The sequence below is a fragment of the Diabrotica virgifera genome, chromosome 8, assembly GCF_917563875.1.
Source record: "Diabrotica virgifera virgifera chromosome 8, PGI_DIABVI_V3a".
Lineage (NCBI taxonomy): Eukaryota > Metazoa > Arthropoda > Insecta > Coleoptera > Chrysomelidae > Diabrotica > Diabrotica virgifera.
In genome coordinates, this window is record NC_065450.1 from 132,046,994 (window position 1) to 132,074,102 (window position 27,109).

At 32.7% G+C, this 27,109-nt stretch overlaps 1 protein-coding gene across 3 annotated transcripts in view; it reads left to right on the forward strand.

Annotated features, from left to right (window-relative positions):
* Positions 1-27,109, forward strand: part of LOC126890523 (15-hydroxyprostaglandin dehydrogenase [NAD(+)]-like) — a 136,654-nt gene that overhangs the window by 81,987 nt on the left and 27,558 nt on the right. For all 3 annotated transcript variants that reach the window (XM_050659528.1, XM_050659527.1, XM_050659526.1), the window contains exons 3-5: positions 4,354-4,480; positions 19,346-19,452; positions 25,271-25,427. In XM_050659528.1, coding sequence (XP_050515485.1) covers positions 4,354-4,480; positions 19,346-19,452; positions 25,271-25,427 — 391 coding nt within the window. The remainder of the gene's footprint in view (positions 1-4,353; positions 4,481-19,345; positions 19,453-25,270; positions 25,428-27,109) is intronic.

A 27,109-nucleotide genomic window follows, 5' to 3' on the forward strand; every position in this document is an offset into this window, starting at 1 on the left:
CGTACCAACTCTATATAAACCGTCAATTGTTTTATCTTATATATTATCCAAAATATTTCGAGCATCTCCTTTGGCTCTATCATAGCTGGAGATAGGTATTGTTACAGTTGTTTCGATCGAAATTGGAGTACTTTTTTTCTCTTAATTGTTTCATAGTATTAACCAGGGCATAAAGACCTTCAATCGCCTTTCCTTTATTTATTTTAATGTTTTCTGTCTGTGCACAACACATGCATGTAACTTTTCTTTCAAAACCTTCATAGTATGCACCAGTGTGCTTGTCAGCGCAAAAAATCTGTGTATTACCCCAAAATATTTTTATTCGGTGTAAAAAATTTAATAATATTTTTAAATATTTAATGTTAAATAATTTTCTTATTTGTTATGGTGTAAATCTGTAAATAAATTATATTTATTTATTGGCGTAAAAATTTCGTTTAATTTCGATCGGAAAAACACTGTAAGAATTCCTGTCCCCAGCTTTGATAGAGTCAAAGGAGATGCTCGAAACATAGCATATATAATAGAGTTGGTACGAAATACGGAACAATAAACACACTTTGTTCAAGAAATAAAATAAGAGAATGCAAAGAGAATTTTCTTAATTTTAAAGATGTTCAAGACGTGAATGAAGCTCTAAAAGAAATTAGTACAATAAATTCTAAATTTTGAGGACAAGGCTTTATAAAAATTTTGAGGACAAGGCTACTGCAATGAGAAATGCTCTTCAAAATTATGTAAGTGTAAAATGTCTAACGTATTGTGCAACTTTAAATGCCATAATGCCTCAACATGTAAGAATAAACACTAATTTTTTTATTTTAATTACGACAATATAAAAATAGTAAATATTAAAATTAAAAAATTACGATTTATTAAACCTCATCTGACAAATTACGACATTTTAATAGCTGATCGGGGTTTGACTAGGCAAACCCCGATTTCATAAAATTAAATTTCGACCTTTGCCTGACCGACTTAGTCTCTCCTAGGTTTGACTAGTCAAAGGCCGAAACTGTAATTTTATTTCGGGCTTTGACTAAGACCGTCAGTCAGACCTGAGGATTGCCTAGTCAAACCTAGGAGTGCCTGAAATTCGGGCTTTGACTATAACATATATACCAGAAATAATCACATTGATCGGTTATTATTAATAAATCCCGTATTCAAACGGTAAACGTGATAAATGTTGAATGCCAATAAGTTCTTAGAAGCTTGTGGGGTGGAGGGTTTACTTATTACATGTCTATACTTACTAAATTTACAATCAAGATGCAGTAGAAATAAACAAACCAAGAGACGTTAAATGCTACTAGGAGTACTCCCGAATCATAATTTAAAATGTATATACATTGTAAATCCCAAATCACGATTTCCAAAGTTTATACATTGTAAATTATGATTCGGGAGTGCTCCTAGTAGTATTTAACACTACTTGGTTTGTTTATTTCTACTGCATCTTGATTGAAAATTTAGTATAGTTAGGTTTTTTGATTGATAAGTTCTGTTTAACTGTCTAGGGCCGGTTGTTCGAACGCTAATCAACAATGATCACTATCAAATATTTAATTACTGTCACAACTGTCAATGTCAACTTTGGTTGGGTTGCTGAAAACGCATATGATTATAAGTTATGAGATTAGTTAATCAATTAACATAACAATTATTAACATAATTGATTAACTAACATTAACTAATTAACATAATTGAACCAAAGTTGACATTGACAGTTGTGACAGTAATTAAATATTTGATAGTGATCATTGTTGATTAGCGTTCGAACAACCTGCCCTTAATGTATTGCCAAAATACGAAGTTTGTTAATACATACTTATTACATGTCTAGTTAGGATTTTTGATTGATAATTTTGTTTAAGGGCATAGGCGCATAATGTCGCCTGACCAAATGTTCAATGTGCTTTAAATGTATTTATTTTTTTCGAATTCTAAGAAAACTAATAAATATTTTTAAAAAATTTAAAGGCAGAATGAAAGACTTCATCATTACCGAGGGCCGAAAGTCCCTGAAAACTTTTATAATGTTTATTTTAAAAAGTAACAGTTATTTTTAATTGCAAATATTTCATTCAAAAGAAATTTTTTATTCTGATGGACTTGAGGCCCTCGGTAATAACGTAATCTTTCATTCTGCGTTTAAATTTTTTTAAAATACTTATTAGTTTTCTCACGATCCCAAAAAAATGAATACATTTAAAACACATTGAAAATTTTAACAGGCGACATTTTGCGCCTTTCCCCTTAAGTGTTTAACTGTTTTTACTTATTAAATGTCTAGTTAGGTTTTTTATTGATAAATATTGTTTTTATATGTAAATAAGTGTTTTAACTTTGTTACCAAATACAAGTCTAGTTAAATAGGTTTTTTTGGTTGATAAATGTTGTTTAAGTGTTTAAATTTTGTTACCAAATACAAGTCTATTATTACTTGTTTGTTACCAAATATAAGTCTAGTTAGGTTTTTTGATTGATAAATTATGTTTAGGCGTTTAACTTTATTACCAAATTCGAGTCTGTTTTTACTTATTACATGTCTAGTTAGGTTTTTTGATTAATAAGTTCTGTTTTTAACTTTATTACCAAGTTTTATAAATAAACAGTAGCGAAGCCCAAAATGTGTTTTTATTACATTTACCAGAGCTGTTAGGATAGTATTAATAATAACCGGTTAATCTAATTATAAAGGCATTATTAATCACATTGACCAACTGCTAAGGTTATTATTAATACAGACCGGACTTATCACATTGACCGTAACATATATATCACGTCTCTCTCTATACTTATATTAGTAGAAGCAGAGTTATAGCTAATGAAAAATAGGTTCATATTCGTCAAATTCTAAATGGAATACTTGATTACGTGAAATAACCAAAAATGAAGCACATTTCGGGGAAAACTCATTACAAATTATTTAAATTGTTTAAAAAAAGCTTCATTTTTGTTTTATAAAAAAAATTCTAGCATCAAAAGTAAACAAGTAACGCTCAAAATAAAGTTAGTTCTTTTTTTGGTAAAAAAATCGGGAAAATTACCCCCTAATTAGTATCTCAAATGAACTTAATCGTTACGACTTCACAAGTTTCTTGACTCGTGTATGTATTGTTTATATGATCTGTAAGTTTCATCGGTTCAAAGTCATTATTTTTGAAAGGGCTGTAGTTAAAAGAGGTTGAACGAGTCACTGATCACGAATGTTTGCCAATTTAGAAACACCAAATCTTAATCAACTTTTGTCTAACAGAAAAACAAAAAAAATACATGATGTTCAGAAAAGCAATGCTGACTTTTTTTGTTTTATTGAGATTTTTGTTATCTCTAACAATTTTTAAGTTATTTTGAAAAAAAGCATATTTTTCAAAATTAAAATTTTTAAAAAGTTTACTTTAAAATCAAATTTTTTCAAAAATTAAACAGTTTGAATCGATGAAACTCACAAATCATATAAATACAACATAAGTAAAATAATTTGTGGAGCGGTAACGATTAATTTTATTTAAGTTGCTAATTAGGGGATGGTTTTCACGATTTTTTCTTGCCAGAACAAAAAGGACCAACTTTATTTTGAGCGTAACTTGCTTAAATTTATTGCTAGGAACTTTTTATAAAAACAGAAATAAAGCTTTTTTAAAAAACTTTAAAAAAGTTAAAATGGGTTTTCCCCAAAAAGTGCTTAATTTTTTGGATATTTCACGTCGAAATATTCTATTTGAAATTTGGTGAATATGGATATATTTTTTATTGACTATAGCTCTGGTTCTACGAGGTCCAGAGACTTAGCGCGTACACCATTTTTTTAACTCTTTTACAGGCTATAATTTTGCTAAAAACGATTTTTTCGACAAAATACTTACTTTTTGAGTTATTTGCGAAAAACAGTCTAAAAATGTGGTTATTTTGTTGAAATATGAACATATTCACTAGCAAATAACTCGAAAAGTGTTGACTTGGCGAAAAAGCTCTAGAACAAAAGTTATTTAAAATTAGTCAGTTTACCCATTTCCGGACTTATTTTGGACATATATTTTTTCGCCCCCAAGAGGGGGTGAAAGTCACCCCCAGGGCAAAAGCACACATCGGCACAATATCACTTTTTTCTTTGACATGTAAGCTATGCGTATGTCAAATTTCATGTCAATCCAAGGGATTCTTTAAAATTTAGAGCAAAAACCTTGAAAGAATGTACTAATAATAGAATTACTAACTAGAAAGTTTCACTAGCATTTACGTGTATTTTTAAATTAAAGTTATTTTAATGTAATTGAACAAATAATCTTCCAATCAAATTGTCCCAGGGTTGTACCTAAAACTTTGACAATGATATCATCATTTTAGGGAGTAACGTTGGCAGATATTAATGAACGTGACGGCAAAAAGATTGCTGAAGAACTTAATCAACAATTTGGAAAGAATAAAGCTATTTTTGTAAAGACTGATGTCACAGATTATTCCAATTATGAAGGTAAAGTTGGTTTTTCCTAATATTAAATTTTTTAAATATAACATTATCTTATTCCAATATATTGCAATAAATTTGAGGAATAATAAATAGGTTTTTAAAAGATAAAATGTGCAAGCTGAACAAATTTTTTACTTTGGATATCAGTTAAATTTTAACGCAGACAGTCATGGTGAAATTATGTCCAGGATAGAGAGGACCAGAGCCGCTTGTAGAAGCATGTTCGAAGTATTATGTAAAAGAGGCCTAAAATTGTCATTGAGGAGCCGCCTATTTCGCTGCTATATGTTCTTGGTCTTACTTTATGGTGTCGAGTCTTGAACTGTGAATAAAATCGATCGTAATCGCATTGAGTCTTTCGAAATGTGGTGCTATGGAAAAAAATTTAAAAGTTTCTTAGGTGGAAGAGATTCGAAAATCCACAATACTATAGAACGTCTTTTTAGAACGTCTCAGCCAGACTACTGAGATTGAAAAAGCATCAACAAGAGAAATATAGGTTGCTACAAAATATTATGCAAGGGAAAATAACAGACAAACACAGTCCAGGACGAGGAAAAACTTCATGGTTGAAGGACTTGCGAGATTGGTATGTTCTTGATACAAGCATTTTATGTAGGGTGGCAGTAAGTAAAATTAAGATAGCTACGATGGTAGCCAACGTTCTAAAAGGACATGATACATAAAAAAAAGAAATATAAAATTGTTTTAAATATATCTTATCATAGGTACCTATACTAACTAGAAAAGAAACTAAGAAGAAGAAACTAACGCAAACTAATTTTAACAGCACAGTCCTAATAGTTATAAATTTAAAATTATTAAAAAAAAAATCATCAGAGCATCATTACAGTGGCTTTCCTGATGATAACAAAAGAGTTCGAAATGGTCCATAGAAAGATGGTAATGATCTCTGGATCGAAATTAAATATAATGCCTTTTATTTAAAATTATTAGTTTGATGCATGGGGACATTGGGATCTAATGAAAATTAAGTTGAGATTATCTTATTAGCATCTTTAACCTTGGTCGTGAAAAATCTTAGTTCGTATTAATGTGTCAGACCCAAATTGTATAGTGTACGCAACTTCTCAACCTTTATCTGTGTTGTATATATAGTCTAAGATACGATATAAGATCGACCTTCACCTATAAATCTGGATTCCGCGTATGAAAAAAAAGTTGATTAATAGCAAGCTGGAAAGTTGATAATAGCTTAAGGGTGTCTAGTCGGACAAACTTTGATATATGGGAACACTAGAGCAGTGGAAGTTTTATTTGTGGAACAGGTTAAAAATTTGAAACGGTCAGACCACGAAAACGTCACATGTATTTTGTCCGACAGAACTTCCAATTGATTTGTTACCCTTTCATTAAACTCTCATGCAAAAATCAGACTGCTATTTATCACCTGTCATAATTTCTGTCATTTGACATGTTCTACGTGTTTCACTCATTATAATGCCCATTTGGTGATAAATAGCAGCCTGATTTTTGCATGAGAGTTTAATGAAAGGGTAACAAATAAATTGGAAGTTCTGTCGGACAAAATACATGTGACGTTTTCGTGGTCTGACCGTTTTAAATTTTTAACCTGTTCCACAATTAGAACTTCCCCTGTTCCAGTGTTCATATATATAAAATTCTGTCCGACTAGACACCCTTAAGCTATTAACAAATTTTAAGCTTGCTATTAATCAATTTTTTATACGCGGGGTCCAGACCTATTCGCTGTTTAATGAATAAAAATTATTGGATATGTAATTTAGCATGTTAACAATTACAAAAAACAATTGTTGCCCGATCTAATTTTGTTCTAACAAAATATAAATTAAAAAAAATTTCCACCCGGACAGATATTATTTCATATTTTTTAGATCATTCTAAACAAAAATGGACGTTTGTAATTTTTCTCTGAAGTTGATCGTTTTCTAGTTATAAACAATTTAAAACTGAAAAAATAACGAAAGATGACGATTATCAAGGCTCAAAAACATGAGTATAAAATATCATTTTTGAAATTACGAAATACCTATGTTTTGGCCTCATTAAATTTATTTCATTCGAAGTACCTGGCCTATTTTCTTGCCCAGATATTGTACTAAATTTTTTGTTTTCTCTTTAATTACCTTTCGTTAGTACTAACTAGTCGTGGTTGTCAGTAAGTAAGAACAAATTGAATTGTTAAGTCGTTTCCTGTAGTTATCAAGTGTCGCCAAAAAACGCCGGTTTCAGTTATAGTAAAAAATAAATTAACCCTTTCTCCCTCCTTCCTTCACCTTACTAATAACTGAAGACTTCTCGACCTACCAGTTAAAATAAGGTAAGAATTTTTTTGTTATTATTTCCATACAGTCCGCTTTAAATTCGATTGCGTAATAGACCAGCATAGCCCAATCGCCACCCCATAAGTTTGGCCTTCTAGCCGGATCGTCTTGAATCAATTTCGTTGTTGCTTTGCCGGTTCAAGATCTGATCTATCGTATTTTTCGCATTGGATAAATTTATTTAAAATTATAATTGTAATCGGTATAGTATATTTGTCGTGTTAAAATCTAATTAAATCGTAGTGTACCCTTTTTTTGTCGTGTATCGAAAAACCTTGTTCTTCGGTCGACTATAGTTGGAACATTGAATTCGTGTTTTTGCTTCTGAACCCATCGCTTAGTGAAATCGATTTTGATTAAGTAAATATATTTGATTTGGATATTTTGCAAACCTAAAAATAATTTGTTTGGATTTAGTTTAATAAAATTTTAGTAATTGTTGAAAAAATATATACACCTAACTACTATTCTTGACATATTTTGGGTTTTGTTCCATTTTATTTCTTCATCATTGATAATTTTTTGAAAGAATTTCAATATTTATTATTAAACATGCCTAAAAGTCAAAACGAACTAAAATTGTAGCGATTATGCTCTAAACGTGAAACTATCTTTCGTAGGGCTCAATTATGTTACGATGCCGGGTCGGCCTTAGAAAAAGATCCAGAAAATGCCTCAAAAATGCGTAACTTTGCAGTTAGATATAGTACTTTCGAAAAAACTCTATCAGAATATGAGGAAATTGTTCAAGATATCGTTATATTAAAACAAGAGATGGAGCCAGATGCTGGCGTTGCATACCATACGCATTTAGATGCATTTTATGATCTCTACTCCAATATTGAATATTTAGCTTCATTATTAATAAATAAACCTGCTGTTTTGAGTAATAATCCCAATAGTACTAATAATTCTACTATTAAAATGCCCAAATTTGAATTAGTTAAGTTTGATGGTGAAGATATATCTCTGTGGCCTGTTTTCTATGAAAATTTCAAACAATTTGTTCATAACAAAATAGAATATCCCAAGTCCGATAAGCTACAGTATTTGTTGAGTTGTATTTCCGGGAAAGCCTTGAAAAGCTGTAGCTCAATAGAACCCATTCCTAATAATTATGACATTATTTGGAATATGCTTGTTGAAAGATATAATGATAAAAAATATTTGTTTAATCTCTATATGGATCGAATTGTTAATTTTCGCGGTTTGCAATCTAATAATCCATCATATTTGGAAATATTTTTGGAAAAGTTTGATACTAATGTTTCTGCACTAAAACGATTAAATCTCGATAATTTAGATGATCATATTTTAACTTATTTAGCTATGTTAAAATTACCACAAGATACCATAGATTCATTTGATTTAATAAGAAATAATAATGATTTACCCGCTTATGATGATTTATTGAAATTTTTACGCCAACGTAGTAAATCTCTTATTAAAAATGATAGATCAAGGAATTCCAAAAATAATTTTTCGTTTCAAAAACCGAACAAATCGTTTCATTTGCAAGAACAGAATACGTATTCCTCCATAGATTGTGTTGTTTGTAAAAAAGGCCCACATTTAATTAAAGACTGTAAGCACTTTTTAGGGCTACCATTTGAATCCAGATTTAAATTAGTGAAGGAAAATAATTTATGTTTAAATTGTTTTTCTTCAAAGCATCGAGTATCCAATTGTCCGTCAAAATTTTCTTGTGTTGTGTGCAAAGCTAGGCACCATTCCAAGTTGCATAAGCCAAATACTACTCGGCCTAATGAGAATGTTCCATTTCCCTCCACTAGTACTGAGCCTACCTCTGGTTCTTCTGATAATCCTTCTAGTTTACATGTCCGCCATTCTAAAAATATCCCAAATGAATCAGAATCGAGTTCTGTTAGTCTGTTTGGGACAATAATGGTTAAAGTTGTTGATAAATGGGGTAGTGCTCACAAGGTTAGATTTTTGTTAGATAGTGGTTCTTCTGCTAATTTTCTTACTTTTGATTGTTCCCGAAAATTAGGCCTAAGTTATTCGAAATTAAATTTGACAGTTTCTGGTATAGGAGGATCAACCACCCCGATAGTAGGTAAAACCAACATTGTTATCTTTTCCCATTTTGATAAAAAAATACAATATCCTATAGAAGTGTTGCTTATAGACACAATCTCTAATAAGTTGCCAGATCAACCAGTTGACAAAGACTGTATTAACAGTATAGAACACTTGAAATTAGCTGACCCGAATTTCTTTTTTCCTGGCAAGATAGATGGTATTTTAGGCTTATCTGTCTTTTCAAATATCATTGGTTGTAATAGAGTGTCATGCGAAGATTCTCTATCAGCTATTGAGACTAGTTTAGGTTATGTAGTCATGGGCTCAGCTGCACCAAATTTTGAAAAAATCCACACATATTTGTCTTTCGTCTGTAACCCTTTGTTGAATTTAGATTCCTTGGTCGAAAGAATGTATGAATTAGAGGATTTGCCCACTGTTACTAATAGTTCATCAGAAGATGAAATTTGTGAAAATTTATTTTTACAAAATGTATGTAGAGATGCAGATGGTAGATACACAGTTTCATTGCCGTTCCAAAATGATCCTAATGTACTGGGTGATTCTTTTGTTCTTGCTAAAAATAGATTGTTGTCCTTAGAAAATCGCCTAGCACCAAACCCAGAACTTAGAAAACTTTACTGTGATATCTTTCAAGACTATTTAGACCAAAAGCACATGAGTTTAGTTCCCATTCAAACCATTGATTCGTTGTCGTATTATATTCCCCATCATTGTGTTTTTAAATCAGATAGCCCTTCCACTCCTTGTAGAATAGTCTTTGATGCCTCTATGAAAACTAGTAAAGGACCGTCATTAAATGAAATTCTTTATAAAGGTCCAAAATTACAAAATAATCCTACCACAATATTGTTGAATTTTCGTCTTTTTCCAATCGCAATTGTCGCTGATTTGAAACAAATGTATAGGCAGGTTAAAGTGGTTGAATCTCATTGTTCGTTTCAAAGAGTTTTGTGGAGATTTGATACCAATGATCCTATTTCTATTTTCCAATTAAATACTTTAACTTTTGGAGTAAAAGCCTCACCATATCTTAGTCTCAGGGTAATAAAACAATTATGTAATGACGAATCTAAAAGTTTTCCTGATGCTATCATCCCAATTTTAAGAGATATGTATGTAGACGATTTTATTAGCAGTTTTCCAAATGTTTCTGAAGCTATAGTTACACACACTCAGTTAGTGAATTTGTTTCAAAAAGGTGGTTTTAAATTAACCAAATGGATGTCGAACTCGAACGATCTACTATCGACAATCCCCGAACCCCTTCAATTGGTCAAAACCAAACAATTTGATAAGTCAGTCTCCAAAGTGTTAGGATTGCAATGGGAAGAAAAATGTGACAATTTTAGTTTTGGGTTAGAAATACCCTCATCGACCCGTTGTACAAAAAGAAACATGCTCTCACTTGTTGCTCGTATGTTTGATCCCTTGGGATTCCTATCTCCTATAACCCTCTTGCTTAAAATTTGGATAAAGAAACTTTGGACTCTAAAGGTAGATTGGGATAGTACCGTACCAAAAGAAATCGAAATAGCATGGGAAAAGTTTCAAAATGAATTTCATGTCCTATACAAAATACAAATTCCACGCCATATAGCAGTTACTCCTAATTCGTCGTTGTCTTTTGTAGGATTTTCAGACGCAAGTGCTGCTGGATACGCAGCCATTGTTTATTCCAGGGTTGTTAATTGTACAGGTCAAGTTAAAGTTACTTTACTGTACTCTCAATCTAAAGTATCTCCAATGTCTAAAATAACTCTTCCTCGATTAGAGCTTTGTGGAGCGCTTCTTCTCTCAAAGCTTCTTTCACATGCTATTGAAACTTATTCTCCTAGACATAATATTGATAAAATTTTTGCCTTAAGTGATTCCATGATTGTATTAAATTGGATAAAGTCCTCAGAGAAAAATCTCAAAATATTTGTTCAAAATAGAGTTGTTACAATTCATAAGATGGTTCCGTCAGAGTATTGGTTTTTTGTTCCTGGAAAGGAAAATGTTGTTGATTGCGCCTCTCGAGGTTTGTTTCCTTCTTCGTTAGTCAACCATTCCACATGGTTTACTGGTCCAAATTGGTTACTGTTGGAGCCAGAATATTGGCCTATTCAGTCTGTCAACGGACAGGAAATTATGATTTGTGATTCTGAATATAGATCACAAACCTTCTTTGGTAATGTCACTCGTGTAATTTCTCCGCTGTATACTCTTATTGAATATTTTTCCAGTTGGTCGAAACTTTTAAATTCCACAGTATACGTATTGAGATTTCTTAGAAAATTGTCTTTAAATAAACGGATATCTCTATTTGATTTAAAAATTGCAGAAATTGAATTAATTCGAGCTGTCCAGCAAAAGCATTTTTCTGAAGAATATAAAGCCCTTTCTCAAAATCTCGTTGTAAAATCTTCCATACGTCGTTTGAATCCATTTATTGAAAATGGAATAATTAGAGTAGGTGGACGTTTGTCCAACTCCCAATGTAGTTTTGAACAAAAACATCCGATTTTGTTGCCCAAAGCCGATCCTTTAACCATTTTGTTAATAGATTATTTCCATAAATTGCATTTACATGCTGGAGCGTATTTGTTGCAAAATCTTCTGAGAACAAATTATTGGATACTATCTAGTCGTCAGGCCATCAGAAATAGAATTTGGAGATGTAATCGTTGTTTTCGTCTTAATCCTAAACTTACCTATCCTATGATGGCTGACTTACCCGCCGTAAGAGTCAATCAGGCAAAAGCCTTTTTACACACTGGTGTAGATTATACTGGTGCGTTTTCCATTACTATAGGAAAATATCGTGGCGTAAAAACTCAAAAGGCTTACGTATGTTTGTTTGTTTGTCTAAGTACGAAAGCCATACATCTTGAATTAGCCTCCTCGCTCTCTACAGATTGTTTCTTAGCCACTTTCAAAAGATTTTTATCTCGTCGTGGAAATTGTAAGGTTTTATATTCAGATAATGGCACAAATTTTGTGGGTGCCAAGAGAGTCCTCGATGAAATATATCAATTAACTACTTCAAAAACTTATAAAGATGCATTCCAACAGGAACTTAATAATACCAAAATTTCTTGGAAAATGAACGTACCTTATGGCAGTCACTTCGGTGGTATTTGGGAAAGCAATATAAAAAGTGTAAAACTTCATTTAAATAGAGTTGTGGGGAATCAAATCCTTACTTACGAAGAATTTTTAACTGTTCTGACACAAATCGAGTGTCTTTTGAATTCGCGTCCTCTTTGTGTTCAAAGTAACGACCCTGAAAATCCAGTCGCGCTGACTCCATCGCATTTTTTATGTACAGAACCTTTAGTGTCATTACCCTCGATGGATATTGATCTTGATAAAAATATGAGTACTTTGAAAAGATATAAATTATTAGATTGCATTGTTCAACATTATTGGAAAAGATGGCATTCAGAATATTTGTCTTCTATGCAGTCTCGTTTAAAATGGAACACTAACTCGAACCCTCCCAAAGAGGGAATGGTAGTTATAATAAAAAATGAAACTATCCCACCTTTACAGTGGCCTCTGGCAGTCATAGAGACTTTGTATCCTGGAAAAGATGGGATTGTTCGAATCGTAAAAGTGCGAACCAAGCACGGTAGTTACATGCGCCCAGTCGTTAAACTGTGTCCTCTACCCAGTCAATAAACTGGAGAGGATTTTTTTATTTTATTTGATAGTTAAAATTTTAGTTTAGGGTGATGGGTTCATGTGCAGACTTAGCATATTAAAATTAAATTAGTTTTCGTTGATTTTTCGTTTATTTTAAAAATAAACTCGGGGGGCAGGATGTTTTGGCCTCATTAAATTTATTTCATTCGAAGTACCTGGCCTATTTTCTTGCCCAGATATTGTACTAAATTTTTTGTTTTCTCTTTAATTACCTTTCGTTAGTACTAACTAGTCGTGGTTGTCAGTAAGTAAGAACAAATTGAATTGTTAAGTCGTTTCCTGTAGTTATCAAGTGTCGCCAAAAAACGCCGGTTTCAGTTATAGTAAAAAATAAATTAACCCTTTCTCCCTCCTTCCTTCACCTTACTAATAACTGAAGACTTCTCGACCTACCAGTTAAAATAAGGTAAGAATTTTTTTGTTATTATTTCCATACAGTCCGCTTTAAATTCGATTGCGTAATAGACCAGCATAGCCCAATCGCCACCCCAACCTAAATTCAAGTTCAAACCGTTTTGTAATTATTGTTAATAGGTATGCTTAATTGCATATCCAATAATTTTTATCCGTTAAACAGATAGCTGAAGGTCGACCTTATATCGGATTCTCTACTAAGTGTACATTGTTTTCCTTCGTAAGGATGTAGTGGCGTATATCATAAAATTGATATTTGACTGTTGCTGTCCAATTACACAGGCTAACGATGAAAAAACTTTTTTGATAATATTAGAGCAAGCTGTCTCGTCGCCCCCGTTAGGTAAATTATTCCGATTCGTTTTTTTGCACAAACTTACTCAAAAAGAGGTCCTTATAACAAATCCACAGGGTGTCGGAAGGTGCCGCGGTCGGAAAATTGTTTAAACAATTTTTTTTATATAAATTTAAAAAAATAATTTTTTCACTTCAGACTTTTTTAGAGTTCTTGGGCCATTCTGAGTAAATAAGTTATCTTGTGATTTTTCTCTAGAATTATTGTTGTCGAGTTATACGCGATTTAAAATTTGAAAAATGCGAAAATGACCATTTTTAAGGCTTAATAATTCGATTAAAAATTACTATTATGAAAGTCAGAAAGTGACCAAATCAAAGTTTAAAGCCTACAATATCCTGAAGAAATGTTTGTCATTATTTTATTACTGAGTTGTAATTTTAGATTATGAATAATGAGCGAGCGCTAACAGCGTAAAACTTGCGAGTGAAAGTGAGTGCACCATTGGACGGCCTGAATGGTGCGTCACTTTCGCACTCACTATTGACGGCCGCCTAAGGCCGATGCCACATTATGCCTTTTGACCGGATGCGTTTCCGCCGCATCCGGTGAAAACGCATAGTGTGACAGATCGGTCCGGTTGCGTTGGAAACGGATGCGTTTTGAGTCATCGGTACGCGCTTACAAATTGCACCAGACTAAACGCATAGTGTGACAGGTCGGTCCGGCTGCGTTGGAAACGGATGCGTTTTCACTGCATCCGGTCAAAACGCATAATGTGGCATCGGCCTAATACGCTTTTAGCGCTCATTCTTAACAATTAAAAATAACCGCTTAATAATACAATAATGACGCAAAATTCTTCAAGATCTTGTAGCGGGGGACTTTAAACTTTGATGAGGTCACTCTTGACTTTTACAAGAATAATTTTTAACCGAGTTATTAAGCATTGACTGGCTATTTTCGAGTTTTTCAAATTTTAAGTCGCGTATAACTCGACAATAATAAATTTTAAAAAATCACAAGAGATCTTTTCTGCTCAGTGATCTAAAAGCGAAAAAATTATTTTTGTGAATTTGTTTAAAAAAAATTGTTTAAACAATTTTCCGATCGCGAAACCTCACAGCACCCTGTGGATTTGTTATGAGGACCTCTTTTTGAGTAAGTTTGTTTAAAAAAATCGGATCGGAATAATTTACCTTACGGGGGCGACGATACAGCCTGCTCTATATATCTTATGTATTTTAGTGTGCTAAGTCCGAAAATGATATTAAAAATGCTGTATCACCCACCATTCTTTCACTAAGTTTTTTAGGTAGGAAGGGTATTTTGTCTACTGTCATGATATTGGTGGTCTAATGAATGTCTTTGTTATTGAGTATAATAAGCATGATTGGAGGCTTTTTACAGACTCTTCAAAAACAAGCTTAAAAGCTGTACTCTTACACAATGGGAGCACTTATCTTCTTCAGGTGCCGTCCTCGTTCCGAAGTTTGGCTATCATCAAGGCTATGCGTATTTTTGATACCGTAGATCTAAATAATTGGCAGCTGCTGCACTTTTACCAATCTCTTAAATTCTTCAACCATGAATGTTTTCTTCTGCCAATGGATCTTTTACCTATTATTTTTCCTTGAATAATTAATTGTAGTAGCTGGTACTTTTGTCTCCTCATTATATGTCCCAAGTATTGCAGTTTACGCTTTTTAATAGTAAGCGCAAGTTCTTTTTCTTTCTGCATCCTTCGCAACACTTCCATGTACTTAGGCTTCACTTTATATTGCTTATTCGGTCCATATGAAAGAGACATGAAAATCTTGATAGAATTCTACAGAAAATTAGATATTCAGCTCACAATTAGATGATCTGTAGAGATTTAAAAGTTGGTTGCATGCTACTTGGTCAACAAAAGGGACTTTCAAAGGTTCCATGCTTTATTAGTGAATGAGACAGTTAGTAGAGCAATAGGTAAACACTGGTCCACAAAACAACGGCCCTTAAGAAATGTTTTACACCTGGCGAGAAGAACATTTTGTACAAAACCTTTGTAGATCCAAAAAAGATCCTCCTTCCACCTCTACACATCAATTAGGCTTAATGAAACAGTTTGTCAAGTTCCTGCCTAAATATGGGGAATGTTTCAAGTACTTGAGTGGAAAGTTTCCCCATCTATCACAAGCCAAATTGAAAGGTGTTTGTGTTGGACCAGATATTCGTAAAATGATGTTCGACTCCACCTTTCAAACCACGGTGACTACTAAGGAAAAAGTCTCGTATAATTAACTAAAATATATTAATAAACTTGGACTATGACGCGACGGCATAAAATGGTTGACAAAAATATTTAACAATATATATGACACAGGCATAATTCCCCAAAAATGGCCAGAATCAACTTTTATAAATCTTCCAAAAATCCCAATGCGAGAAAGTGCGAAGACTATAGAATTATAAGCCTTATGAGCCATTTACTTAAAACATTTCTAAAGTTCATTCACAAACGAATATATACAAAGTGCGAGGAACAACTAACAAGAACACAATTCGGATTTCGTGATGCTCTGGGAACACCGGAGGCCCTTTTTGCTGTGCAAGTCCTATTTCAGAGATGCAGGGATGTAAATTGTGATATATACGTATGCTTTATAGATTTCCAGAAAGCATTTGACAGAGTAAAATACGACAAATTAATAACTCTAATGCAAGAAATTGGAATTGACAACAAAGATCTAAGAATTATCAGAAACATTTATTACAATCAAACGGCCAAAATTAAAATAGAAGACCAGTTAACTGATAAAATTGCAATAGAACGAGGAGTACGACAGGGCTGTATTTTATCTCCACTACTATTCAATATTTACTCTGAATGGGTAATTAAGTAAGCTTTAGACGGTTGCGCCAAAGGGATATTAATACATGGTGAATGGTTGAATAACATTAGATAAACAGATGACACCATAGTTTTTGCCGATAATCTCAATGATTTACAGATATTAACAAATTGTATAACAGAAGTTAGCAACAGATACGGACTAGCTCTTAACATAAAGAAGACCAAATTTATGACAATAGGTAAGAAACCAATACTAAACGCTCAACTTAGAATCAACCAACAGAATATCGAAAGAGTTGAGCAATATACATATCTGGGTACGAATTCAAATAGCCAATGGGACCACAGAAATTAAACAGCGAATAATAAGGGTAAAAGCAGCATACGTTAGAATGAGACCCATTTTCAACAGTCGAGACATAGCATTAAAAACAAAATACCGTCTGTTGAAATGCTACATATTCTCAGTTCTGCTCTACGGAATGGAAGCATGGAAACGAACTGTTGCATCTATGAATCGGCTCGAGGCTTTCGAAATGTTGTGTTATAGGCGCATCTTACCTATATCCTGGGTTGACCGAATTACCAATGTGGAAGTCCTGCGTAGAATGGGGAAAGAGTGTGAAATTCTCATAACCATAAAAACAAAAAAAAATTAGAATATCTAGGACATGTAATGAGAAATCAAGAACGTTACGGCCTTCTCCAACTGATTCTCCAAGGAAAGGTAAATGGTAAAAGAGGACCGGGAAGACGACGCATTTCCTGGCTTCAAAATTTACGTAAGTGGTATAACACGACTACCACTGAACTGTTCCGAGCTGCGGTAAACAGAGTCAAGATAGCCATGATGATCGCCAACATCCGGAACGGATAGACACTTTAAGAAGAAGAAGCTATTAATAAAGACTCTTAGACTGCATTCAAAAGAGTTCGAAACAAATTTTTAGGTAATGTTAAAGACCCTAACTTCGAGCTTTAGTAGCTAATTTATTTGAAAGTTTAAAGATTTGGGACGTCTAATGAGCCTCAAAATCCACTTTTTGTATAACCATCTTGAATTTTTCCCTGAAGATCTGGGTGATGTGAGAGAAGAACAAGGCGAACGATTCCACCAGGATATCAAGGTGATGGAGAAACGATACCAGTTACTTTGGAACAACAATATAATGGGTGATTACTGTTGGTCACTTCATCGGGAACAACAGAATGCGAATTATTATCTTTCTAATGTGCCTGTTGTTTTTTTTTCGGAGAATGAGTAACCAGGCATGACCTTTGTTTTGTCCAAACACCGTGCTGAACATTTGACCCTGGATATTTTGCTCGCTACATTGCCTTCAACTACAATCTTTTTTTTTTCATGACTTCGGTTCTTCTAGTTATATGTATCTTTGTATATTTTGGTTACCTAATAGTTGTGGTGAGTCTAGTAGGCTAGTGGTACGCACCCCAAAATAAACACGTACTGACCACGATGTGGTGAATGGCTAATTTTGGTCACACTTTATGTTTTTGATGGTGCTGAAAACGAAAATTATGTTTGTTGTTTTCACCCAATTTTGAAAAAATGTGAAAACTTTGAATTATCCACGTCCGTCTGTCCGTCTGTCTGTCCGTCTGTCTGTCTGTCTCTCTGTGATCACAACTCCTCAATATACCAGCTAGAATGACAAATGAGGTGTCAAATGAAAGCTTATAATCCAAGGATGGTAGTAAAGGTGAGATATTTGACCTAGGCTGTCTCTCCGTCGGTCTGCCCGACCACGAATATAACTCCTCCATCATTATACCAGGTAGAATGACAAATGAGGTGTCAGATAAAAGCTTATAATCCAAGGATGGTACTAAAGGTGAGATATTTGACCTAGGCTGTCTGTTCGTCGGTCTGTCCGACCGCGAGTATAACTCCTCCGTCATTATACCAGGTAGAATGAAAAATGTGGTGTCAAATAAAAGCTTATAATCCAGGGATGGTACTAAAGGTGAGATATTTGGCCTAGGCTGTCTGTCCGTCGGTCCGTCCGACCGCGAATATAACTCCTCCATCGTTATACCAGGTAGAATGACAAATGAGGTGTCAAATGAAAGCTTATAATCCAAGGATGGTACTAAAGGTGAGATATTTGACCTAGGTTGTCTGTCCGTCGGTCCGTCCGACCGCGAATACAACTCCTACGTCATTATACTAGGCAGAATGACAAATGAGGAGTCAAATGAAAGCTTATAATGCAAGGATGGTACTAAATGTGAGAAATTTGACCTAGGCGGTCTGTCCGTCTGTCCGTCCGACTGCGAATATAATTCCTCCGTCACTATACCAGGTAGAATAACAATTGAGGTGTCGAATGAAAGCTTATAATCCAAGGATGGTACTAAATGTGCGAAATTTGACGTAGGACTTCCGGTTTTAGAAATGCGACCAGAAGTACTGTTTTAAAGTCACCGGAATAGTACACGTGATATATTATTCGACACTACTTCGCAAGAACAGAACAAATATATACTTCCGGTTTCATGACTGTCTGTTCATCTGTCTTTCCGTCCGCGAATACAACTCCTCCATTATTAATACAGATATAATGACAAATGAGGTGTCTAATGAAAGCTTATAACCCAATGATGGTATTAAAGATGAGAAATTTGACATCGGACTTCCGGTTTTAGAGTTGCAACCGTATGAACTGTTCTAAAGTCACCGAAATAGTATAAGCGATATATCATGCGACGTGCCTTAGCAAGATGAGAAAACATTTTGGTTTTGGTTTTTATATAATTTCCAGCTTAAAAAGTTCTAACCAGAAGTGCCGTTATAGTCGCAGAAATAGTACATGTAACACATCAATCGAAGCGTATTGAAAAGTTGACTTTTAATCTTTAGTTCCTGTTTTGAAGTTATTTCTGTTTAAACAATGGTGACCCAAAGATTAGTTAAAATGACTAAAAATTAGTAAAATCGTATATCTATCGACGCAAAGTTACACGAAGCGTTCAAATATCGACTTCCAGTTCTACTTTTGATTACTTTGGGTGAAAACCTAGGACTTACGAAGTCCAATTACTTGTTTTAAATTATATGTTGGGGAACATTATCAAATCGCAATTTGACACTAAAAATAAAAAAAAAATGAAATCACGTTGTTCTTAATAGTAAAAGTTGCAGTCATTCAATGTTTTTTCTCTGTAGTTTCTATTATTGATGGTTATAAAACCCTTAATACCAAAACTGTTTTTGTTTTTAGATGCATTTAAAAAAACCGTAGAAAATTTTGGAAATATTGACATTCTTATGAATAATGCTGGTCTAGCAGCTGATGGTGCTTTTAAAAAATCAGTCGACGTTAATGTTGTAAGTATTTAAAAGATATTATTAGTTTTTAATTTTAAATACCTGTCCTCTTTATCGCAATTACATTCTTTGATAAGTATATATTTGGTATTATTTGGTATAATAATAAATGCTCTATTGAAAAACGATCTATATACGTACTCAATATATAGAAATAGCTTATTCACAGCAAAAGCAGGAAACCTGAGATGGACTATAAAAGGGAGTCCGAGTACAGTTTAGAAAAACAAGCATTGTTTATAAAATATTGTAATACCTACTTGAAAATATTCATGAAAAAAATTGGCAGAGAGTTGGTGAAATATTCGACTTGGAATTTGACGAGAATGAACCTATTTTTCATTAGCTGCAACTCTGCTTATACTGGGTCTAGAGACCTTACGCCTATATCATTTTTTTCACTTTTATAATAGGCTATATTATCGCTGAGAACGATTTTTTCGATAAAATACTTACTTTTTGAGTTATTTGCGAAAAACCCTATAAAACGTGTTTTTTTGTCGAAATGTAAACAAATTCACTCGCAAATAACTCGAAAAGTACTAACTTGGTTAAAAAATACTGTAGAACAAAAGTTGTTTATAATAATTAGTCAGTTCATCTACATATTTCCGGACTTATTTTGAACTTATATATTTTTTCACCCCCCGAGAAGGGGTGAAACTCACTCCCAGAGCAAAAGTACACATCGGCACAATATCACTTTTATTCTTTGACATGTTAGCTATGTCTATGTCAAATTTGATGTCAATCGAAGCGGTTCTTTAAAATTTACAGGTTTTGCAATATTTTACCGTTAGTGAACGGACTTTACAGGGTGTTTGGTAAAGAATGCGCCATAATTTAGCCGTAGATACCTGAAGTTATAATAGGTCGATTTAAGCTAACTTATCTTTGTACAAAAGTTGATAATAACCGAAATACAGGGTGTTGAATTTAAACTTTTATTTTATTTCTTTTTGAATATTTCCTGACAGGCATGGGATAATAACACGAAATTTGGTAAGTGGAGGTTTTTTGTGAAGAGCAGCCTAAATTTTCTACCAAAAATTATATAGGGTGAGGCAGATAACTGGCCTATTAGAAATATCTCGAGAACTAAAGGCAACCGAATCATAAAAATTGGAATAAAGGGGTTTTGAAGGATGATCTATTAAATGAAAATATTTTCATCTCTTTGCAACTTCCGGTTATACCGGAAGTTGCTTATAATATCGTTTTTTTAAATGGGACGCCCTGTATATTTTTACATTTATGGATTCTGCTCCATGTCTTCTTTCTTAAAATATGAGGTTTTGTAATATTATACAGGGTATTTTAGAAGATAATTACGTTTTTTTTTTTATTAATTTCGTAGCAATATTCACACCCTGTAGAATTGTAGTAGTTTGACATCTAAAACTCTGCTTACGTTCAAATGATTTTTAATATACTCTACTATTGTTAAGAATGATTAGTATAGCTAAATTTTTAATTTTAGTATACAGGGTTGGTCGAAACTCGGAATGAGTATTTTCTGAGTTTTCTTAAATGGAACACCCTGTATTTTTGTATTGTAGTGAAATGATATTTTATAGTACTTTTTTATTTCTTAAGCATTCCCTATACCTAATTGCTTTAATTTGCGAGTTATTGGTAATTCAAGCTAAACATTAATTGCAACAAAAAATACGTAAAATTTTATTAGGTTGGCCGTGAAAATACTCAATCCCAAATAATTTTTCAAAAATAAATACATATTAATCCAGACTGGTCCTTAAAATTGCCAATAATGGTTTAGCTATCAAAATACCTACGTGGTTAAGATTGTTGGTGCGATTAACAATTAAGCACAAATTAAAGCAGTTAGGTATAGGGAATGCTCAAGAAATAAAAAAGTACCATAAAATATCATTTCATTACAATACTAAAATACAGGGTGTTCCATTTAAGAAAACTCAGAAAATACTCATTCCGAGTTTCGACCAACCCTGTATACTAAAATTAAAAATTTAGCTATACTAATGATTCTTAACAATAGTAGAGTATATTAAAAATCATTTGAACGTAAGCAGAGTTTTAGATGTCAAACTACTACAATTCTACAGAGTGTGAATGTTGCTACGAAATTAATAAAAAAAAAAACGTAATTATCTTCTAAAATACCCTGTATAATATTACAAAATCTCATATTTTAAGAAAGAAGACATTGAAGAGAATCCAAAAATGTAAAAATATACAGGGTGTCCCAATAAAAAAAACGAAGTTATAAGCAACTTCCGGTATAACCGGAAGTTGCAAAGAGATGAAAATATTTTCATTTAATATATCATCCTTCAAAACCCCTTTATTCCAATTTTCATGATTCTGCTACCATTAGTTCTCGAGATATTTCTAATAGGCCCTTTATTTGCCTCACCCTGTATATTACCCAGAGGGCGCCACATGCGTCTTTCAGCGCTAATTTAATAAGTTCAATTTTTTATCCTCCACTCTACATAATTTTGAAATAAAAATTTTTATTTCCCTGTAATTTTTACTTCAAAAAGGTTATAGCCATTAGTTTTCGAGATATTTGAAGCTACAACCAAAGGGTCCTAATACATAAATCAAAATAACTGTGCTTTTTCATCTTTAACTTCAAATATCTGGAAAACTAAAGACTTTATCGTTGCGAATGAATAGTATATTATTTGCAGAGAAAGTATTGTAGAATCTAAAAATTGTGCTAAAATAGCAATTTCGTCAGTGGCGTAGAATTTGGAAAGAGTCAACCATTCACGTTCCCCTGTCGTACGCCTTTGGTAGTAACCAGACGCGATTATTTAACATAATTTAGTAGGGTGTATTTATAGTACCTACACGTTCTGCCAAGTATGACACGGATATATCAAATAGTTTTATAGTATATTTTTTTTACTAATTTATTCTTTATTTAAAACTTTAAGAAATATATTATGTACCTGGTACTTTAAAACTATTTGATATATCCCTATGATACTTGGCAGAAATAGTCGAAGAAATGAAGCTGAAAAAATGGCAAAACCTCGCAATTTTTTCGTCCAGCATCGATTTGTACAAAAATTTGAGAATAGGCTCATTTCACCCTCTAGTTCATTTTCTATATTGAGCCGTTGTACGCTTGTGGTTTTTTAAGGGTGAAAACTACCCCTAATTGTAAAAAATTATAAAAAATAATATTTTAAACTTTAATATTGTCAACATTTGTTTCTAATTAGTTACATAATGAGTGTTTTATGCTTTAAGATATACTATCATAATATTTTAACCCTTAAAACCACCCTTCTTGGAGCTATATATAAAAAATCACTTATCCTAAAAGAATAATTTCGGCTTGCATCGATTTACATAAAAAATTGTGATTAGGATCATCTCACCCTGTACTTCATATTCTATAACATGCTCAAGGGAGTCGATTATTTTAAGGGGTGTAAACTACCCCTTATTGTCAAAAATTATATAAAAACGTTGTAAACTTTAATATGGGTAAAATTTGGTTTTGATTGGCGAAAAATAATGATTGTTTTATGCTTTAGGATGTAATATCATAATATTTCATTAAGAACATTACAATTTTTACAAGTAGATAATTTAATAGATCTATACAGAAAAAAAATTGAATTAATGAATTACAAAAACATTTATTTACACAAAAATACGAATTTACAAATATGTAGAAGTACAAATACAAATAGTTTTTAAGTCATCTTCCAGTATACGAACCAGTTATGTGGTATTATACATGCATTGAAAATGTTCCATAAGCGGTCTATTCGAATATTTCGAAAAAAAAATTTGTTTTATATACATAGCTCCTTCATTTTTGTCGATAAAAAGTTTCTTCGTAAATGATTTTGTAGTATTTTTAAAGAACTATAAGACTGTGTAAAATAAATTCCGTTAGATCCCTTACTTTTTAATTGGGTGGGTTTAAAGGGTTCAAATAAGGGGGTGTTTGCTCGTAAATAGAGGTTTTAAATAGCTATATCTCGCTAACTGTTCCCTATAACGAAAATATATGGACAATATAATTTTAGTTATTAAATCTACAATTTAGTAGTTTATCATTTTTTTCGTATTTCCAGTATTTTCGGAGATATTTTGAAGTAAAAGGTGAAAAATACGAAATTGCAAAAAATCAATTTTTCTTTAAACTCCAATTTTACTAAAATTAGGCTTTTTAAATAGGTCAAACTTCTTGGGTATATTGACAATACAAATATACAAGGAATTACAGAAAGGTAAAGACCAGTTTTTAATTAGTAGGGTAGTTAGTGGGTTATTTTCATTGATTTTTTCGTAGAGAAAAGCAGGTACCGACATTCTTTTGATCATAAATCGCTCTATTTTCATGCTAGAAATTTTTTATTATTATTTTTTGAAATTTTTAATTGTTTACTTGAAAAAAGATAATTTTAGTTTTCTTCGAAAAATGCAAATTTTTTCCGTTATTTGGCTTTGAATATTTCAAATTATGCATTTGACGAAAAAAGCTAACTTTAACATGCCGTATCTCGGTTTGTATTAGTCTTAAAGGTATTATAGAAAAATAATTTAGTTTGTGTCATTAAAAGGTACAATTTTGGTATCTGCAGTTTTTTTGATTAAATGCATATTTTTCGAAGTATTCTCAAAAAACCTTCTAAAAAAGTCGATTTTTTCGACGAAAAACTGCTACATTCAAGCGCGAATAACTCGAAAAATATTAGTTTTACGAAGAAAATGTATAAATCATTTTTTTCTTAGAATGAGTCTTTACATCGATTTACATGGTTAAAGTGTAATAAAAAATTGCCACCCCCGAGATGGGGTGGCAACCACCCCCAAGGTTTTAGCGTACAGCGGCATGATATAGAAAATGATTCTTGTGCTATTTACTACCTTCTGTTAAAATTTCAAGTAAATCCATGCTGGACGAAAAAATTGCGAGCCAAAATGCTTCATTTCCTCGACTAAAAGTGAAAGACTGTACACCTTACTAAATTATGTTACATAATCGTTTCTGGCTATTACCAGAGGCGTATTTGAAGTTAAAAATGAAAAGGCACAGTTATTTTGACAAACGTATTATGCTCCTTCGTTTTTAGCTTCAAATATCTCGAAAACCAATAGCTTTATCGTTACGAATGAAGAGTATTATTTACATGCAAACGATTGGAAAATCCAAAACCTGCACTAAAATAGCAATTCCGCCAGTGGCGTAGAATTTGGAAAGGGTCCACCATTCACTTTCCCCCGTCGTACACCTCTTTTGTAGTAGCCAGAAACGTTTGTTTAACATAATTTAGTAGGGCATATTATAGTATCTATACTTGCTGCCAAGTATAACAAGAATATATCAAATGGTTTGTAGTAACTACAATGAAATGCAAAAAAATGAATTTTGCATCGTATATTTAAAATGCGTTTATCTCTAAAACAGTTGAGTTTAGCGAGATGAATGTAGTGTACCTTTTTGAAGTAAAATCAAAAGTTTAGACCTTAAAATTAGATAGAGTGGGGGATAAAAAACTTTAACGTATTAAATGAGGGCTGGATGACGTAGGTGGTGCCCTCTGGGCAATATATAATTTTTGGTCGAAAAATCAATTTTCTCGTCCCAACAACCCCTATTTAGCAAATTCCTTTTTGTTCTCCCATGCCTGTCAGTTTTATCAAAAGTTTAACTTTGACACCCTGTATTTCGGTTATTATCAACTTTCGTATTGACGTAAGCGACCTATTTTAACTTCAGGAATCTACGGTTAATCTATGGCCCATTCCTTACCAAACACCCTGTATAGCTTTGTGGCGTATTAAATAATTGTTCAACTTTTAGCTTGGGACTATTCATGGTATGATCTTGGGAATGGACCATTATTTAAACAAATACAAGTCAGGGAATGAAGCCGTGATTGCTGTGAGTGCTTCTGTATGTGGTTTGGAAGCTTATCCCCAATGGCCAGTGTATGCTGCTACGAAATTTGCTGGAATAGGTAAGAAATAAGTATTTGCATAAAACAATGTGTATTTTATTTCTTATCAAAATATAGTTAAGCAAAATTTAAAAATTCTTCTTTTTGTAATAGGACTATGTCCTGTTTGTTCTGTTACAGTCTCTGCTGTGATCCGGAGCTTCAGCTCTCGTACTATCGTTTTTTGGGTCTTCCTAGGGGTCGCTTGGTGTTGGGCTCCTGTGTCTTCGCCCATTGCGCCATACGTTCAGGGTTCTTCCGATCTACGTGGTCTCTCCACATGCGCCGTAGTGATGTTAATTATAGTTACTTTCGAGTATTCGTTACAAATCGTTATTTTGTATAAAGTAATCATTTACAGTATTCGTTACTTTGATAACTATGATTACTTTTGTATTTGAGTACCGGTAATTATATCGAGAATCGTAGTTCTCAGTAGGTAGGTATTTTGTATACAGTAATAATTTTTTACAGTGTTCGTTACTTTGATTAGGTACTATGATTACTTTTGTTACTTTTGTATTTGAGTAGTGGTAATGATATCGAGAATCGTATTTCTCAGTAGGTAGGTAGGTATTTTGTAGTATTCCGATATAACAACTACAATAGTCGTAGTCGTTACTCGCTCTGATACGATTGGTACGAAGTAATCAGAGTAATCAAAGTAATCAAAGTAGGTACAATAGTCGTTACTCGCTCTCGCTCTGATACGATTGGTACAAAGTAATCAGAGTAATCAAAGTAGATACAATAGTCGTTACTCGCTCTGATACGATTGTTTCGAAGTAACGAAGTAATTGGAGTAATCAAAGTAACGATTTGCTTCTCTGTATAGTAATCGTTACTTTCGGTATTCGTAAGTAACGAGTACTTTGTAACGAATAGTTACTTTTTCAACATCACTAATGCATCGTCGTGCTCTTGTCCATCTCACTACGTCTTGAACGCCTCGCTCTCTCAATGTGTCTTCATTTCGTACTCTATCTCTGAGTTATACCTATACCAATTGTTAACCTATACCATGCGCATTAGTATAACACGATAAATGCCATTTTTTGAAGTAATCCCATAATAATTTTTTTGTCCTGATCTGATCAAACTCCGAGCATTCCAGTTAAAACAATCTACGTCCAAGATGGAACTCCAGAAATCCTATTTATCTATTACTATCGACAAATTGACAGGCACCTTAAATGGGATTTACAAATAAAAAATATTATAAGAAAAATACGATCAGCTTAAAATACTTTACCTACCTGTCTCTGTATGTGGGATTTTAGATGGGGGTAGAGTAAGCTGATTTCCATCTGGTGACTTCGATATACGTAAGAATGGTTTCTTAAACTAGTATGTATATGGTAAGCGAAAAACATATTCCTAAAACGAACTTTTTCATGAAACTCAGGTTTAGATGTTCGGCAATTATTGTATTGCTTAGAGCTACTTAAAAATATTTACAAAGATAAAATTCAACTTAAAGAAAAAATGTCAAATTACGAAACAAGAAGAAAATTAAATGTCGAATGCTTTCATACTTCAAAAACAATAACGCAACATTCAATTAAATATTTTGCTCCACGAAAATAATATAATTAATTGATTATAAACTTTAAAAATATGACAAATTTTTATTTGTATAAAAAATTAGTTTATTTTATTGAAAAATTTACCGCATCCACCAATAGGTGATTAGCGGGAATACA